General features: G+C 40.8%; 1 protein-coding gene and 1 pseudogene across 3 annotated transcripts in view; one reads left to right on the forward strand and one right to left on the reverse strand.

Annotated features, from left to right (window-relative positions):
- Marchf6 (membrane associated ring-CH-type finger 6) overlaps positions 1 to 19,120 on the reverse strand; it is a 77,248-nt gene that overhangs the window by 18,911 nt on the left and 39,217 nt on the right. For all 3 annotated transcript variants that reach the window (XM_008760826.4, NM_001305274.1, XM_063281530.1), the window contains exons 10-19: positions 18,775 to 18,826; positions 17,203 to 17,261; positions 15,249 to 15,329; positions 14,957 to 15,025; positions 14,799 to 14,873; positions 13,514 to 13,648; positions 12,274 to 12,393; positions 11,977 to 12,077; positions 9,875 to 10,012; positions 8,106 to 8,307 (exon numbers count right to left, since the gene is read on the reverse strand). In XM_008760826.4, the coding sequence (XP_008759048.1) occupies positions 8,106 to 8,307; positions 9,875 to 10,012; positions 11,977 to 12,077; positions 12,274 to 12,393; positions 13,514 to 13,648; positions 14,799 to 14,873; positions 14,957 to 15,025; positions 15,249 to 15,329; positions 17,203 to 17,261; positions 18,775 to 18,826 (1,032 nt within the window). The remainder of the gene's footprint in view (positions 1 to 8,105; positions 8,308 to 9,874; positions 10,013 to 11,976; positions 12,078 to 12,273; positions 12,394 to 13,513; positions 13,649 to 14,798; positions 14,874 to 14,956; positions 15,026 to 15,248; positions 15,330 to 17,202; positions 17,262 to 18,774; positions 18,827 to 19,120) is intronic.
- On the forward strand, positions 16,173 to 16,295 carry LOC134478800 (small nucleolar RNA SNORA24; annotated as a pseudogene).

Raw genomic sequence — 19,120 nt, forward strand, 5'->3', positions numbered from 1 at the left:
ATGAGCACCTACCAACCCCAGCAGCAGGGCCAAGTGTAGACCAGGGAAAAGTAAAACAGGTACTTACTATGAGGTCTGCTTTTAAGACTCACAGACACAGGAACTGAAGAAAAGACCTTTTTGTTTCCTTTATCATTAAAAGCAACATTTTTTTAGAATAAGGTACTGCCTCAGAACAGCTGTGTTTCTTTTCTTTTTTTTTTTTTTTTTATTAACTTGAGTATTTCTTATATACATTTCAAGTGTTATTCCCTTTCCCGGTTTCCGGGCAAACATCCCCCTCCCCCCTCCCCTTCCTTATGGGTGTTCCCCTCCCAACCCTCCCCCCATTGCCGCCCCCCCCCATAGTCTAGTTCACTGGGGGTTCAGTCTTAGCAGGACCCAGGGCTTCCCCTTCCACTGGTGCTCTTACTAGGATATTCATTGCTACCTATGGGGTCAGAGTCCAGGGTCAGTCCATGTATAGTCTTTAGGTAGTGGCTTAGTCCCTGGAAGCTCTGGTTGCTTGACATTGTTGTACTTTTGGGGTCTCGAGCCCCTTCAAGCTCTTCCAGTTCTTTCTCTGATTCCTTCAACGGGGGGCCTATTCTCAGTTCAGTGGTTTGCTGCTGGCATTCGCCTCTGTATTTGCTGTATTCTGGCTGTGTCTCTCAGGAGCAATCTACATCCGCCTCCTGTCGGTCTGCACTTCTTTGCTTCATCCATCTTGTCTAATTGGGTGGCTGTATATGTATGGGCCACATGTGGGGCAGGCTCTGAATGGGTGTTCCTTCAGTCTCTGTTTTAATCTTTGCCTCTCCCTTCCCTGCCAAGGGTATTCTTTTTCCTCATTTAAAGAAGGAGTGAAGCATTCACATTTTGATCATCCGTCTTGAGTTTCGTTTGTTCTAGGGATCTAGGGTAATTCAAGCATTTGGGCTAATAGCCACTTATCAATGAGTGCATACCATGTATGTCTTTCTGTGATTGGGTTAGCTCACTCAGGATGATATTTTCCAGTTCCAACCATTTGCCTACGAATTTCATAAACTCGTTGTTTTTGATAGCTGAGTAATACTCCATTGTGTAGATGTACCACATTTTCTGTATCCATTCCTCTGTTGAAGGGCATCTGGGTTCTTTCCAGTTTCTGGCTATTATAAATAAGGCTGCGATGAACATAGTGGAGCACGTGTCTCTTTTATATGTTGAGGCATCTTTTGGGTATATGCCCAAGAGAGGTATAGCTGGATCCTCAGGCAGTTCAATGTCCAATTTTCTGAGGAACCTCCAGACTGATTTCCAGAATGGTTGTACCAGTATGCAATCCCACCAACAATGGAGGAGTGTTCCTCTTTCTCCACATCCTCGAAAGCATCTGCTGTCACCTGAGTTTTTGATCTTAGCCATTCTCACTGGTGTGAGGTGAAATCTCAGGGTTGTTTTGATTTGCATTTCCCTTATGACTAAAGATGTTGAACATTTCTTTAGGTTTTTCTCAGCCATTCGGCATTCCTCAGCTATGAATTCTTTGTTTAGCTCTGAACCCCATTTTTTAATAGGGTTATTTGTTTCCCTGCGGTCTAACTTCTTGAGTTCTTTGTATATTTTGGATATAAGGCCTCTATCTGTTGTAGGATTGGTAAAGATCTTTTCCCAATCTGTTGGTTGCCGTTTTGTCCTAACCACAGTGTCCTTTGCCTTACAGAAGCTTTGCAGTTTTATGAGATCCCATTTGTCGATTCTTGATCTTAGAGCATAAGCCATTGGTGTTTTGTTCAGGAAATTTTTTCCAGTGCCCATGTGTTCCAGATGCTTCCCTAGTTTTTCTTCTATTAGTTTGAGTGTGTCTGGATTGATGTGGAGGTCCTTGATCCACTTGGACTTAAGCTTTGTACAGGGTGATAAGGATGGATCGATCTGCATTCTTCTACATGTTGCCCTCCAGTTGAACCAGCACCATTTGCTGAAAATGCTATCTTTTTTCCATTGGATGGTTTTGGCTCCTTTGTCAAAAATCAAGTGACCATAGGTGTGTGGGTTCATTTCTGGGTCATCAATTCTATTCCATTGGTCTATCTGTCTGTACCAATACCATGCAGTTTTTATCACTATTGCTCTGTAATACTGCCTGAGTTCAGGGATAGTGATTCCCCCTGAAGTCCTTTTATTGTTGAGGATAGCTTTAGCTATCCTGGGTTTTTGTTATTCCAGATGAATTTGCAAATTGTTCTGTCTAACTCTTTGAAGAATTGGATTGGTATTTTGATGGGGATTGCATTGAATCTGTAGATCGCTTTTGGTAAAATGGCCATTTTTACTATATTAATCCTGCCAATCCATGAGCATGGGAGATCTTTCCATCTTCTGAGGTCTTCTTCAATTTCTTTCCTCAGTGTCTTGAAGTTCTTATTGTACATATCTTTTACTTGCTTGGTTAAAGTCACACCGAGGTACTTTATATTATTTGGGTCTATTATGAAGGGTGTCGTTTCCCTAATTTCTTTCTCGGCTTGTTTCTCTTTTGTATAGAGGAAGGCAACTGATTTATTTGAGTTAATTTTATACCCAGCCACTTTGCTGAAGTTGTTTATCAGCTTTAGTAGTTCTCTGGTGGAACTTTTGGGATCACTTAAATATACTATCATGTCATCTGCAAATAGTGATATTTTGACCTCTTCTTTTCCGATCTGTATCCCCTTGATCTCCTTTTGTTGTCTGATTGCTCTGGCTAGAACTTCAAGAACTATATTGAATAAGTAGGGAGAGAGTGGGCAGCCTTGTCTAGTCCCTGATTTTAGTGGGATTGCTTCAAGTTTCTCTCCATTTAGTTTAATGTTAGCAACTGGTTTGCTGTATATGGCTTTTACTATGTTCAGGTATGGGCCTTGAATTCCTATTCTTTCCAGGACTTTTATCATGAAGGGGTGTTGAATTTTGTCAAATGCTTTCTCAGCATCTAATGAAATGATCATGTGGTTCTGTTCTTTCAGTTTGTTTATATAATGGATCACGTTGATGGTTTTCCGTATATTAAACCGTCCCTGCATGCCTGGGATGAAGCCTACTTGATCATGGTGGATGATTGTTTTGATGTGCTCTTGAATTCGGTTTGCCAGAATTTTATTGAGTATTTTTGCGTCGATATTCATAAGGGAAATTGGTCTGAAGTTCTCTTTCTTTGTTGTGTCTTTGTGTGGTTTAGGTATAAGAGTAATTGTGGCTTCGTAGAAGGAATTCGGTAGTGCTCCATCTGTTTCAATTTTGTGGAATAGTTTGGATAATATTGGTATGAGGTCTTCTATGAAGGTTTGCTAGAATTCTGCACTAAACCCGTCTGGACCTGGGCTCTTTTTGGTTGGGAGACCTTTAATGACTGCTTCTATTTCCTTAGGAGTTATGGGGTTGTTTAACTGGTTTATCTGTTCCTGATTTAACTTCGATACCTGGTATCTGTCTAGGAAATTGTCCATTTCCTGAAGATTTTCAAGTTTTGTTGAATATAGGTTTTTATAGTAAGATCTGATGATTTTTTGAATTTCCTCTGAATCTGTAGTTATGTCTCCCTTTTCATTTCTGATTTTGTTAATTTGGACGTACTCTCTGTGTCCTCTCGTTAGTCTGGCTAAGGGTTTATCTATCTTGTTGATTTTCTCAAAGAACCAACTTTTGGTTCTGTTGATTCTTTCTATGGTCCTTTTTGTTTCTACTTGGTTGATTTCAGCTCTGAGTTTGATTATTTCCTGCCTTCTACTCCTCCTGGGTGTATGTGCTTCTTTTTGTTCTAGAGCTTTTAGGTGTGCTGTCAAGCTGCTGACATATGCTCTTTCCTGTTTCTTTCTGCAGGCACTCAGCGCTATGAGTTTTCCTCTTAGCACAGCTTTCATTGTGTCCCATAAGTTTGGGTATGTTGTATCTTCATTTTCATTAAATTCTAAAAAGTTTTTAATTTCTTTCTTTATTTCTTCCTTGACCAGGTTATCATTGAGTAGAGCATTGTTCAATTTCCACGTATATGTGGGCATTCTTCCCTTATTGTTATTGAAGACCAGTTTTAGGCCGTGGTGGTCCGATAGCACGCATGGCATTATTTCTATCTTTCTGTACCTGTTGAGGCCCGTTTTTTGACCAATTATATGGTCAATTTTGGAGAAAGTACCATGAGGAGCGGAGAAGAAGGTATATCCTTTTGCTTTAGGATAGAATGTTCTATAAATATCCGTTAAGTCCATTTGGCTCATGACTTCTCTTAATCTGTCGACATCACTGTTTAATTTCTGTTTCCATGATCTGTCCATTGATGAGAGTGGGGTGTTGAAATCTCCCACTATTATTGTGTGAGGTGCAATGTGTGTTTTGAGCTTTAGTAAGGTTTCTTTTACGTATGTAGGTGCCCTTGTATTTGGGGCATAGATATTTAGGATTGAGAGTTCATCTTGGTGGATTTTTCCTTTGATGAATATGAAGTGTCCTTCCTTATCTTTTTTGATGACCTTTTGTTGGAAATTGATTTTATTTGATATTAGAATGGCTACTCCAGCTTGCTTCTTCTGACCATTTGCTTGGAAAGTTGTTTTCCAGCCTTTCACTCTGAGGTAGTGTCTGTCTTTGTCTCTGAGGTGTGTTTCCTGTAGGCAGCAGAATGCAGGGTCCTCGTTGCGTATCCAGTTTGTTAATCTATGTCTTTTTATTGGGGAGTTGAGGCCATTGATATTGAGAGATATTAAGGAATAGTGATTATTGCTTCCCGTTATATTCATATTTGGATGTGAGGTTATGTTTGTGTGCTTTCATTCTCTTTGTTTTGTTGCCAAGACGATTAGTTTCTTGCTTCTTCTAGGGTATAGCTTGCCTCCTTATGTTGGGCTTTACCATTTATTATCCTTCGTAGTGCTGGATTTGTAGAAAGATATTGTGTAAATTTGGTTTTGTCATGGAATATCTTGGTTTCTCCATCAATGTTAATTGAGAGTTTTGCAGGGAACAGTAACCTGGGCTGGCATTTGTGTTCTCTTAGGGTCTGTATGACATCAGTCCAGGATCTTCTGGCCTTCATAGTTTCTGGCGAGAAGTCTGGTGTGATTCTGATAGGTCTGCCTTCATATGTTACTTGACCTTTTTCCCTTACTGCTTTTAATATTCTTTCTTTATTTTGTGCGTTTGGTGTTTTGACAATTATGTGACGGGAGGTGTTTCTTTTCTGGTCCAATCTATTTGGAGTTCTGTAGGCTTCTTGTATGCCTATGGGTATCTCTTTTTTTAGGTTAGGGAAGTTTTCTTCTATGATTTTGTTGAAGATATTTACTGGTCCTTTGAGCTGGGAGTCTTCACTCTCTTCTCTACCTATTATCCTTAGGTTTGATCTTCTCATTGAGTCCTGGATTTCCTGTATGTTTTGGACCAGTAACTTTTTCCGCTTTACATTATCTTTGACAGTTGAGTCAATGATTTCTATGGAATCTTCTGCTCCTGAGATTCTCTCTTCCATCTCTTGTATTCTGTTGGTGAAGCTTGTATCTACAGCTCCTTGTCTCTTCTTTTGGTTTTCTATATCCAGGGTTGTTTCCATGTGTTCTTTCTTGATTGCTTCTATTTCCATTTTTAATTCCTTCAACTGTTTGATTGTGTTTTCCTGGAATTCTTTCAGGGATTTTTGTGTCTCCTCTCTATGAGCTTCTACTTGTTTATTTATGTTTTCCTGGAATTCTTTCAGGGATTTTTGTGTCTCCTCTCTATGGGCTTCTACTTGTTTATTTATGTTTTCCTGGAATTCTTTCAGGCATTTTTGTGATTCCTCTCTGTAGGCTTCTACTTGTTCTCTAAGGGACTTCTTCACGTCTTTCTTGAAGTCCTCCAGCATCATGATCAAAAATGATTTTTGAAACTAGATCTTGCTTTTCTGGTGTGTTTGGATATTCCATGTTTGTTTTGATGGGAGAATTGGGCTCCGATGGTGCCATGTAGTCTTGGTTTCTGTTGCTTGGGTTCCTGCGCTTGCCTCTTGCCATCAGATTATCTCTAGTGTTACTTTGTTCTGCTATTTCTGACAGTGGCTAGACTGTCCTATAAGCCTGTGTGTCAGGAGTGCTGTAGACCTGTTTTCCTCTCTTTCAGTCAGTTATGGGGACAAAGTGTTCTGCTTTCGGGCGTGTAGTTTTTCCTCTCTACAGGTCTTCAGCTGTTCCTGTGGGCCTGTGTCTTGAGTTCACCAGGCAGCTTTCTTGCAGCAGAAAATTTGGTCTTACCTGTGGTCCCGAGGCTCAAGTTCGCTCGTGGGGTGCTGCCCAGGGGCTCTCTGCAGCGGCAGCAACCAGGAAGACCTGTGCCGCCGTTTCCGGGAGCTTCAGTGCACCAGGGTTCCAGATGGTCTTTGGCTTTTTCCTCTGGCGTCCGAGATGTGTGTGCAGAGAGCAGTCTCTTCTGGTTTCCCAGGCTTGTCTGCCTCTCTGAAGGTTTAGCTCTCCCTCCCATGGGATTTGGGTGCAGAGAACTGTTTATCCGGTCTGTTTCCTTCAGGTTCCGGCTGTGTCTCAGGCAGGGGTCCTGCCGCTCCTGGGCCCTCCCCCACGGGAGCCCAGAGGCCTTATACAGTTTCCTCTTGGGCCAGGGATGTGGGCAGGGGTGAGCAGTGTTGGTGGTCTCTTCCGCTCTGCAGCCTCAGGAGTGCCCACCTGACCAGGCGGTGAGGTCTCTCTCTCTCACGGGGTCTGGGAGCAGAGAGCTGCTGCGGGCCGGGATCCGCGGGTGTCAACAGCTGTGTTTCTTAATGAGGCCAGAAGCAGTAAATACAAAATCTTGAGTGCCAACTACAGTACACAGAGTGTTCAAGGCTCTGCACTCAGCTGCAGCCTGAGCGAAAGTCCGTCTGCCATAGCCTCCCTGCCCGTTACCTGTTATACTCCCTGCAGCCCCAGGCTGACCACGTCCCACAAGTCTGGCATGTGCCTGCAATGCCCTTCTACTTCCCCGTTTTTAGTGCTGGTCCTCCCAGCATCAAGGGCAGCTTGTCTATCACCTCCTCCAGGAACATTTCTAGGCATTTCGACCACAAGCCAGGGGCCCCTGCCCAAAAGCAGTCACAGTGCCCTCAGCAAACATCTACTCTGAGAACCCAAATTTGCTATTGTTTGGTTTTTTTTTTTTAAATCTCCAAAAATAGTCTAAAAATAGTTTTAGTACAAAGACTGCATGCATGATCTCTACAGCCTTAACACACATCCAAAATATCAGGCACTCAAGACATGTTTACAAAATGGCTACATATGACCTACAGGTAATCCAAAAATAAGAAGATGACTATTTTTACAGAAAAAGAACCAAAGATAGGCTCTTTAATTTACCAAAATTTCAAAATGACCATTTAGAACCTCAAACCATTATAAACATAACAAATTTGTTAAATATAACAAATCGCATATAAATGGTACTAATCATCAGGATAAATTCCTGACAAGACTTTGAATCACAGACTGTCTGCTAGCTTCGAGACAATGAAACAGGTATACTTTTAGCCAAGCTGGTCTTCAGTTTCATTAGCTATCAACATGAGATGACCTCCCACATCTGGAATGCCAGGCCCTTAAGGACACATGGGACATGGTGACGTCTAACTACAGATAACTGACTACATCCAGGAGCTGGTGTGTGTGAGGAGAGAAGAGGAACAAGGGAGGCTATGACATCCAACACTCGGAGACGGACAGAGGCAGAGTGAGGCGCCATGAAGGCCACATGTGCACTACCCACACTCACTGCTTCTCTGCCCTACTGGAGCACATTTGTGTCCTGACCTAACAGCTGCCACAAGTGGGATTGAATGAGAGGGCAACATGAACATACCATGACAGTTCCTGGCACATGCTGAAATGTCATCCCTCATGCTAGCTTCTAATTTATGATCTTTTTCTCTCAAGCAGGAACTAAAGTTCATGAAATTCTGACCCCACACAGTGCCTATCTCCAAAATCTAATAACCGATTCTGAACATTTAAGCTACATAATTAGAGTAATGCAAGTTTCTTTCTAGGAACCATACGTCATAGCTACACAGCAGCGACTTTAACAGCACTAATTCTCAATTGGTGAAAGAAAAATTAATTTACAGAAGACAGGCTATATGGACTCACCCTGAGTGGGAAATTTAAAGGCCGGCGGTAAGGCTGAAAGCCAACAGGTCCTCCCTGCTGGAGTATGGCTTGGTGAGCTGCATGCAGACCTTCCCCAGCAGGGACGGCGTTATTGTTCCGCGCAGGCTGATTGTTGTTGACCTGCTGGTTTGCACTGTTCTCACTTTCCTCCTGGTCTCCAAGTAAGTAGGAATGAAGGTCCCTACACAAAGTTACACCAGTGTGAGTCTCATTTTAGGCCAGAGTGACAATGACAGGTGTGACGTGTTTTCTTAAAGGGGAGAAAATATGCAAGGGAATTATACAGAGTGTTACTCCTGCTGATTGGACTACATGCTAGTGTCTGCTTCAAACCAAACCCTTCCAACTCTGTTAGCTAGCTTGTAGGACACTCCACAAATTCAACCTATTTTATGTTTCGTCACCTAATATCTGGGAAAAGTCAGTGATTTAGAAGAAAGCAGAGAGTCAGCATTAGGCTCCACAGAGTGAAAACCTTTTTCTTCTCTCTCAATGATGGCTGTGTCTCCTGCAGAAGCAACAAGCAATTCAGACAAGAGCAGCACTGAGGAGAAGGGCAGTCTTCAATCATCAAATATAACCAAGTCTACATCCCACATAGACCATACTGTGCCAAGGATTTCACAGAAACTTCCATATGTATGCAAGCCTTTGGAATGCCAGTGAAAGAATATCTCAAGTAGAGTGAGGTGGGAAGACTCATCCTAAAAGTAGATGACACCATTTCTTTGACAGGACAGGGGTCCTGGACAGAATAAAGCTGTAAGAGAGAAGCCAGCATTCCTCTCTCTCTGCTGTGTGAATGTAAATGTGAACAGAAGCTTCGAGCTTCTGCTGCCAAGACTTCCCCACCACAGTGGGGTCTACCCTGAAAACATAAGCCAAAGTAAATACTCCCTCTTAAGCGGCTTCAGGTGGGTATTTTCTCACAACACAAAAAGTAACTAAGTAACAAAAAAGAAATCAAACTTTAGCATTTAGTCCAGATAGCAGGGATAGAATCCCTAAAATAAGTGTAGTCTTTAAGTGCACTGCATTTTATCTTTTAGGCTAATATGCATTGATGGTACTTGCATACTCCATAGAAGACGCCATGCAACTGCACTGATCGATCCCAAACCCTTTGGTCTGCCACGTCTATTAACACAAAAGGAACAGCAGTGAGCCTGCACAAGGGGACAGTGTGCACATACCCTCCTTCAACGGGTAACCTCCAGACAGTACTCAACTGTTTCCTATTAAAATGAGGGTTTTCCAAGAGTTTTTATTTGTACACCAATAAGGACACATGGGACATGTGTACGCCACATGCATTGTGGGTGCCCACAGAGCTAGAAAACATATCAGATTCCCAGAGGTGGACTCAAAGGCCAATGGGAGTAGATTGACATTAGTGCTAAGAAATGAGGTCAGTCCTCTGGAAGAAGAGTAGGCATCTTATTGCTGAGCTGTCTCTGCAGCCTCTAAAACTAGGTTTTAACTTCTTTCAGAAAGGTTATAAAACAAGACTGGCCACAGTGGCACACGCCTGTATGCTCAGCACTAAGACCAGGATACAAAGACTCTAGGGTTGAGGACAGCTTGGGTAGGAATGTGCCTCCAAATGAAAAATAAAGTATGGGGCTGCAGTGTCACTCTGTAGTATAGCATTTGTACAGTGTACACGAGGCCTGGCTTTAGGAAAAAGGAAAAAAGGAGGGTTATAGACACTGATAACATAGATGTCCAGAGCCAGCTGCCATACTCACAGCAGGTATCCAGCAGTAACAGTCCATGCACGAACAAGCCCCTTCAGCCACTGCCTGGTGTGCCCCTGCTCCAGCAGGGCTGGCAAGACAACCTGCAGCAGGAGCAGCTCAAGGGACAGCTCACTCACCGGAGCATCACTGCAGTAGATGATTACGAAGAGCCAGGTTACTATGTGAGTCCGATTATCATTTATAGAGCATCTATCCAGATAACAAATCTCCAAAGCCAAGTGAACTTGTCTTTACTGCCTTTTTTCCCATTCTCTCCAAGTCAGTGAGGCTATCCTCCTAAACCACACTGCAGCTGTTCCTGGTCCCTTGGTGTCCACCAAGGCCATGCCTTGGTGCTCACTTGTGCTGTGACAGCAGTGTGCTTTCAACAGCTTCCAAGCAGCTGCTCTCCCTTTGCCTCCCCAGCCTAGAAACACAAGGGCCCAAGTTTTGTCCCCTTGCTCAGCCTAGCTTATTCTCTGAATGACTGCGACTTGTCTGGCATGGACACCACCTTTATCTACAGTAGTAGATGTTTCTTCCCTGACTCCTAACTTGTGATTCCACAGTGGAACTCAGTGATTCACACTGATGTGACCAAGCATCCATCAAACTATTAATCCTGCTCTCCCCACTGTCACACATACCTCAAAACATGTAACTTTACACTCCCCCATGCCAAGAACAGAATTTCGGATTTCTGACTTCTTTACAGCTCACATCCACACCACTAGATTCCTTTGACTCTTAACAATATTATCAATCCTAACTGCTTCTTAGCCTCCATTGGTATCTCTTTCATCTACACCCCTCCCATCTCCACCAGGATCCTCACACTATCTTCTTCCTGGCTATCCTGCTTCTCTCTCACAATATCTTGATCACCAAGGAGTAGAGTAGCCCTCATAGCCTTCCACGAACTATCCCTATCTTGTGACTGAACATCACAGTTTACAGCCTGTTACAGCCTTCAAACTCAAAGAGCTGCTTTCAATGTCTTCTCTCACTCATAGCCAACTACTTTGCCAAAATAGTCTGTTACACAGAACTGGGTGCTAGTGTGCCTGCCTGATCCACTGGGCTCCGTACCCCAATCCCCACCTACTTTCATGGCTTTCCATAACTGTCATTTCAGTCTTTCTATATTAAAACCTCGTCCTGGATTCTTTTTGCCCCTTTCTTTTCCCTAGAACAGTAGGGATCTATAGTAAGCATACTATATATTCTATCTATTCTAAAGCCTGTCTCCTTGCCTGTAGATATAACTAACGTCTCCTATGAAGGAGCCACTGACAATGTTTTACACAGGGATAATACAATCTACCTTTCAGAAAACCTAGAGACAGCAGAAGGAGCTACTGACAATGTTTTTACACAGGGATAATACAATCTACCTTTCAGAAAACCTAGAGACAGCAGAGAGGAGGCTGGGATATAAACGGAGAGCAGAGGGAAACTAAACCACTGCATAGAAAATGAGTCGCTTTCATTAAGTTCTTAAGGACGAACTGACAAGACAGAAGTGAATCTGAGGAAGCAATCTCACTCCTCATAGCTTAAGGTGAACTATGAGATTAAAGACGTCACTGGAAAGTTTAACCCAAAAAGATGAAAGCCTTGAGTCTTGCTTTTAGTACATAAAGGTGTACACAAAGAAAAAACAATGTTACTAATTCTCCTTAAGTGTGGTTAAACAAATGCAGTGGGTCATTCCTTGGAAAAATGTATTAAGCAGGTGGTGTTGGTGTAAGCCTTTAGGTCCAGCACTTGGAAGGCAGAGGCAATCAGATCTCTGAGTTTGAGGCCAGCCTGATTAACAGAGTGAGTTCCAAGACAGCCAGGGCTACACTGAGAAACCCTGTCTTGGGGAGAGGTGGAAGGAGAAAAGAAAAATGTAGCTATTAGCAGTATACAAATGGAACTACCACATAAAATGTTTAATGTAAAATGAATATTAAATCCCCAACAGTGATAAATCATTACAGCTTTCCTAAGTTTTAAAAACTTAACTATAGATTCAGAGATGCTGCTCATAGTATGTCACTTGCTTAGCATGCTAGACACTGAGTTCAATCCCCAAAACCACCAACTAGAAAACAAAAAACACTTACCTGTAGAGCATGACATTGTAAGGAAGAAAATGAGGCAAGAGGCTCTTAATTATACGTATAGGAAGCCAGAGCATCAGAAGTACAATGGAGCCAAAGACAATCTGTAGTAAGAAACAGGCACAACCCTACTGTGAGTCTAGGAAACTACGTGGTAAGTATGTTCCACAGGTTTAGGTAAATACAGTCAGCATGTTCTCCCAGCCCTCCCAATCTAAAAGAATACAAACAACAAAAACACTGTATGAAACTAAAAAGTACCATGCCTTGATGTTTTTAAAAATAAAAAGATCTGCTCACCACTGACAAAATAAATCTTCGAAGATGTCTATAAATAGGCAAGTGAATCATTTCCTGTACTGGATTAAAATCTGGATCATTCAAATTCCTCAGAAACCATAAGACACCAGGTCGAAGTACCTGCAAATATATTTCAAGTATGATAGATACTCAGTAACATCTTTATGTTGTGCATCTGAAAATTAACCAAAAAAATGAGATCCTAAAGTTATTCTGGCATCTAAAATTCAACCCTGAGAATTCATGGAAAAAAAAGAAGTTCCTTAGTCAGAAACTATCAAACTACTGTGCTTTTAATGACCGTTGATGCTTTTAATCATAAACTGGAAAACACTCACTGAAAACAATTTATCAAGAAATCTGAGTCACTGAGGAAAAAACAATCATTACTACACATTGTACAATTTAAAGACTCAGACCCACCCCCTACTGTCCTCAAACCTTTTACAGATTAAAGCACACATGTCATTCACTCTGTGATCTCACATTCCATTCCCACTGCCTTCTTTGGCCTTCTCCTCCAGAAGCTAATTTTTCAAAGAATTTATTAACCCCAGGAATGAAGGATAGGAATTGTCTTTGTAACCTCAGTATTACCCCAGCGTACAGATTAGATCTGGAGCCAGAGGTGTACATTAAGGAGATACTAACCTCCTCTCATTTTTAAACCACTCAGAACAGGATCTGTGAAGGCAGCCAGACACCTGACAAGTGAACTGTGGTCATAAAGGATCCTCACTGTTATTCTGTAATTCAAGTGTCTGTTCCTAAATATTTCAGTATTCTCAACTCTATAAAACCTCTCTTGGGGATGATGTCTACGACCAATTTATTATCACAAACACTTTTAGGAGTTTACAACAGGGGGTAAGTATGATGTATATCAAATAAGAACTCTGATTTTTAATTATCCTTGAACATTTTTAAAACTATAAATTGTCATTTTTTGACATAAACATTGATTGAAAGTAATCAAACCAAACTATATTATTACTTCCTGTCTCTTAAAATAGGAGAGAATATTGGGGCTGGGGATGTAGCTCAGTGGTAGAGCGCTTACCTAGGAAGCGCAAGGCCCTGGGTTCGGTCCCCAGCTCCGAAAAAAAGAACCAAAAAAAAAAAAACTAAGAGAGAATATGATTTAGTTAGGAAAACATCCTAGCCTTTGAGGGATAGATGGTTGAGAAAGTAAAGCCCTTCTCAAAAACACTGATCACCAACACTTCCATATAGGACCTACCTCTCTCAGTAACAGGATGAAGGAGGCAAAGTAGAACACATAGACCATTCCCACCAACCAGTGCAGAAACATTGTGGTCCCTGGGGCTGACTGAAAGCTCAGCTCTCGATCTTTCAGAGTAGCATCAAACATTTCCTGAGCCAGAAGACAGCAGGTCAGAGATCTGTACCACCTACATTTGCAATTCTTAATACTTCCACCATTAACAAGTCAGATTACAATAATTAAAACATTTTGTGAAATTTTAATTTCTAATAAAAATATTTTGTACACTTACAAATTACAAAGATGCAATAAACATTAATTTGAAAAAAAAAAAGTAAGAACTCCAAATGTAGATAGATAATGTCAATGTTTTGGGTTTTCAGTTCTCTTAATGCTAGTTCACAGCGTCACAGAACTATGTAAGAGCATACAACACTTTAAAATTCTGAAGCCTGGACAGGCAGGGTGGCCAACCCTGAGTCTGATCCCTGGACTCCACAGTAGAATGGATTCCTGCAGGCTGTCCTCTCACCATCCCATGCGCAGACACTCAAAATAAATGATGCAAATAAATTCCTGAAGCTTAAAGAACCGGTTGCACTAGTTTGGTTGGTTGGTTGGTTGTCTGTTCTCCCTGTGATAGGGTCTCATGTATGTCAGGCCAGCCTAGAACTTGCTGTGCAGCTCAAGAAAACATGGAAGTTCCAATCCTCCTGACTCTTCCTCCTCACTGCTACAACTACGGAAACATGCTATCACACTCATTTGATGCTGGGAACTGAACCCAGGACTTCACGCATCCGAGGCAAGCATCCTAGGCAAGCATCCCACCAACTGACCTATGCTCTCAGCCTTTACTAATAAAAACCCCTCTTTTTAACTATGTAAGACCTTGATGCTTTATTACAGCCTGCATTCACAAAGGCTTTAAGTGGTAAAGAATAACAGTATATGTCAATCTCGGAACCAAAAGCACCTTTTCTACACATATTTTGAAAAAAATTAAAACTAAGAACCATTAAAATTAAGTGTCATAATTTTAAAAACTGGCCACCATTACTAGAAAAAAAGTATCAAAATTCTCCAATAGTTATAAACGCTCCAGTCAAAATACCCTGACATTCAAATACATAAAAAAAACCCAAAAGATTAATACTCAAGACAAATTAATGACATTTAGACTTAATAGTGTTTTGTTCCAAAAATAAGTGAATCACCAAATACTTTCCTTTAAAAGCAATATTTTCTAAGCATGATTTGAAGCTTTGAAATGAGGTGTCTCAGTGGACACTTGACTCACCAGAGAACAAATATCCAGCCACCAGCCACAGATGAGAGGGAACACTCCAATTTCTACCACAACTAACAGAGAGACCTTAATTAAATAGAAATAGAGTTCATCAGTATCAACCAAATGGAGGACAAACCACGTTTAGCTTTCATTTACAATTGGATTACCTTAACCACAATATAGCAGACGCCCAGCAAGCGACGAGACCTATGAAATTTAACAAGAGTGGCCAAGGCCTGCAGCATTTAGTCAAGGAAAAATGTATGAGACAGGAAACTCTTCAGATAATACTGAATGTAATGACGTTTTATTTATTTATTTCAAATCTCCCCACACTCATCCCTTCACCAGCATTAACTTTTATGAAGACAACAGGGGAAAGCAGCTTTTGTTATTAGTAAGAACTCTTCAATGTGAATGGCATGTACCTCCAAGCTAAACTGGTTCATTAAAGGATACATGACAAATTATCAGTGTTATTGCTAAAAGTATATATCCAACAATTGTCGTGATTAGACCTTCAAAATGAGATGCTTGAACCTGAAAATAAAACAAATAAATACAATAAGACTTTCCCCACATGGTTGGTAACCCAGTCTTTCCGTATACTAAGGGATCTGAACGACACAAAGTAAACTATGGCTTTTGTGGCTTGGTTTGCTTGGATTGGGCTGACTTTGAACTCGAGAGATCCACCTGCCTCAGTCTCCCCAGTGGTGGGATTAAAAGTAGGCGCCATCACCTTCCAGCAAAATAGTAAGTAAACTGTTGATTCTACATATTTATAATTTAAAAACTGAAATCTCATTTATACAGCATCTGCAAACCAGACTCTCTCATATACAGACTGCTAAACATTACTGAAGACTCAATATTAAATAGCATTCTATCCAAAGAGTCAAAATAACAGTGAATGAAATTTCTCAGTAAGACCACAATCTGATCAGCCTGCCCTTATTCTCAAAATTGGGCATTTGCTAAGGGCTTACAGTTCAAGCAGCAGCAGCAGCAAACTGCCCAGGTTGTCCACTCAGCTGGTGACATCTGACCACATTACCTCATACCCTTAGACGTAACGTTTAAGCTTCTCTGACCCTCCAAAATTGTTCTAGAGACTTGCAGAAAGCAAAAGTTTACAGGATAACAAATATTTTTCATTCATATCATTTTAGTTCCTGAATTATAGGTAATTATGTAGCCACAGTTCAAACAATTGAGACCTGCTGAAATCTTAGCCTTCTAGATGCTTACAAGCAGTCTCCAAGAGGTATCAGAGCAGTAGCAGATAATGAAACATTCCTAAAAGTAATCTCCCCATACAACAGGAACAAGAGCCCAGTCATCCAGACATCTTCACGGAGCCCATAAAGGTAGTCAGTTCTACTGCATGGAGCTTTGGAACCTCCAGCTGTGGTCATCCCTTCTTAACACGAAAGACAGTCCTGTTGACATGCAAAGCCATCACCATCTAACTGCTATCTGAATCAGACATGCACAATGACACTCTTCACTACTAAGGATCTGAGGGACACCGAGTTACTGGTGTGCTTCTGTATGCTATTAAAATGTTTTAGGGAAGAGTATTAAGGCTCTGTCAGTGGGAGAGGATGCACTTAATCCTGTAGAGGTTTGATGTCAAAGGAAGGGGATGCAGGAAGTGGGAGAGAGGTGGACACCCTCTCAGAGGCAAGGGGGAGGGGAGATGAACAACTGGGGGGGGGGAACATTTGCAATGTAAATAAATAATTAAATAAATAAATAAATTTTTTAAATCTACCCAAATACCTATCCACCATTAGGAAATAACAATATGTAAAATATAAGCAAATTCTTGAGCAAACACTATAGACCATTACCAAAGATAGTCCTCTATTCCCTGTTTTTAAATTAATAAATACACTGATACTTTTCAAAATTCACTATAGATGACCTGGGGAGAGAGCAAGGGACACACAAGTTCATCAAGCAAGTGAAGCAGTCTGTGGGAACTCTCTTGCGATGTGCCTCAAAGCCCACTACATACACTCTGAGACTCTGTAGTGTACCCGGAATGACTTGCAATAGGACATACCACTTCCTGAGCAACTGCTTGGCTTTAAACAAAGAGAACAAGACTATGCTGGCTAACTATTCTTTGCACAAGAAATACTGAGAAAAGAATTCCTGAGAATGTTCCTTGGTGGGCTGGAGACATGGCTCAGCAGTTAAGAGTACAGGTTGCTCTTGCAGAGACCTGCGTTCAGTTCTCAGCCCCAGGATGGGGACTCACAACCATCCATAATCCAGAGATCCAACAAGACACACATACTGCATATATGCCAGCAAAACATTTATACACATAAATAAAAACAGCCTGGAAAAGAGCAAACTCGGGGATAATTAGAAAGTAAGTTTCTGAAAGTGATATACTCACATGCTCCTCAAACCCCAAGCCAACAAGGGAGAAGTGACCAATGTGGTAGGGACAAAATGCTGAAAAGGAGGAGAAAACTTATCATTAGGAGGACGAGCACGCAACATATCTCCACTGAAGGAACCAGGGCTTCTCTGAAAATGAAAATTCTAGGACAAAAACAAAAATATTTCTCAAACATTCTCTGACCAAAGAATAACTGGACCCTGTTCAAAAGGACACAGAAGTCATATTGAAGAGGGTGTCACTGTCATTTTTAAAGAGATTATATGAACATTAAAAATTAAAAACAAATACCTGGTGCCCGAAATTGATGGGAACACATACATCCCATGAGTTTTTCTTAATACTCAAAGCTCAAAATAACCACAAAAGGAAAGACAGCAACATGAAATGTTTTGTGTCTGGGAAGTGGCTAACACACCAGTTCCTTATTCAGAACCAATTACTAAAAGGACAGCCTTGGTCGTGTCTGGAATCTCCTGAGAACTACCCTCAGACCAACTGGATTACTCTTGCAGAAAAACCAGCTATATCTTTAAAATGCCAGAATTTGAAAAATTCAGCATTTTTGCAACATCTAAAGAGGACTGAAGAGGACTGAAAATAAGTCATTGAATAAAATATCACTCCACAGATAACTTACTTTTTTTTTCTTCTGAGACAGAGTTTGCCTGTGTAGCCCTGGCTGCTCTAGAACTCACTTTGTGGACCTAGCTGGCCCTGAACTCAAGAGACCTGCCTGCCTTTGTCTCCTGAGTGCTGGGATTAAGGGCATGTGCCACCATTGCCCAGCTCCCCACAACTCCCAGATTACTTTCTTAGTGTGAAGAGAAAATGAGGTCATAAAACAATGGATAATATCATATACTTCCTATGTCACATTAAAAGTCAAAATGTGCATCCAATAATAACCTTCTCACAGATGTACTGAACCTGACCAGGCCCTTTAATCTCGCTTCCAATTTAGAAAACATGGTAGACAGAGGATAAGGGTGGGGGACATCAAGAAAGTAGTTGAATGAGCATCAACACACTCTTGTCATAACAGAGAGGAGTGGGAAACAAAAGACAATTTCAACTTCCAAGTAACATGAACACTTACTGGGGTCGTTATTCAAACAAACCAACTATAAAATGGTATTTAAGGGAACAACTTACAGATCACAAATATAATGGATTATTGGGAAATGATACATGAATTCTACTAAGTTTTAGATATAAAGATGACAGACACTATAGTTAAATCAGAAAATGTACTTAAATTTTTCTATTACAAGTTTTATACTTCTCTTTTCCTGAAGCCTTTCTAGCTAAATTTCAGTTTGTTCTTAATAAGTTGTCTTCTCTCTGTTAACAGTAAACAGTATAATAGATAAATAGGGCAAAAGATGATTCCACCACCAAGTAAAAGTCAGAGCATTTACTAGGGTCTGGCTCCTAAATCTACATTATACGTTCCTTAATATTTCTAAGGTGCAAATAACACAAAAGCCTACAACAAGATTCAGAGAAAAATCAAACTTCTATTATGATAGCACAAGAGCTCAAAGCATAGTATGTATAACTTACCAAAAACAAGAATGAACAGTGTGTTTAACGATACCACCCAGAACACATGTTCCTACAGGAGACAGCATTAGTGTTAGAGACTTCGTGTTTAATTGAGCAACTTCACCCACTTAGTCATGCTAAGTCCTGAAAATAACTGACTGTAATTTTTAACTTTTTAGTTTTCATTACACATCTTGTGAAAACAGAACTAATAAAACAAAGTTCACATTTTTCACATTCAGAAAATAAATCAATTTATAAAATCAATTTATAAAAATTTCCTTTTCAAAACTAATAGTCCATCACAAATTACACAGATTTTTACAAATACTATCAGATTTCACTTAAATGACAATGAAAAGTT

The sequence above is a fragment of the Rattus norvegicus genome, chromosome 2 (genome assembly GCF_036323735.1).
Source record: "Rattus norvegicus strain BN/NHsdMcwi chromosome 2, GRCr8, whole genome shotgun sequence".
Taxonomy (NCBI): Eukaryota; Metazoa; Chordata; class Mammalia; order Rodentia; family Muridae; genus Rattus; species Rattus norvegicus.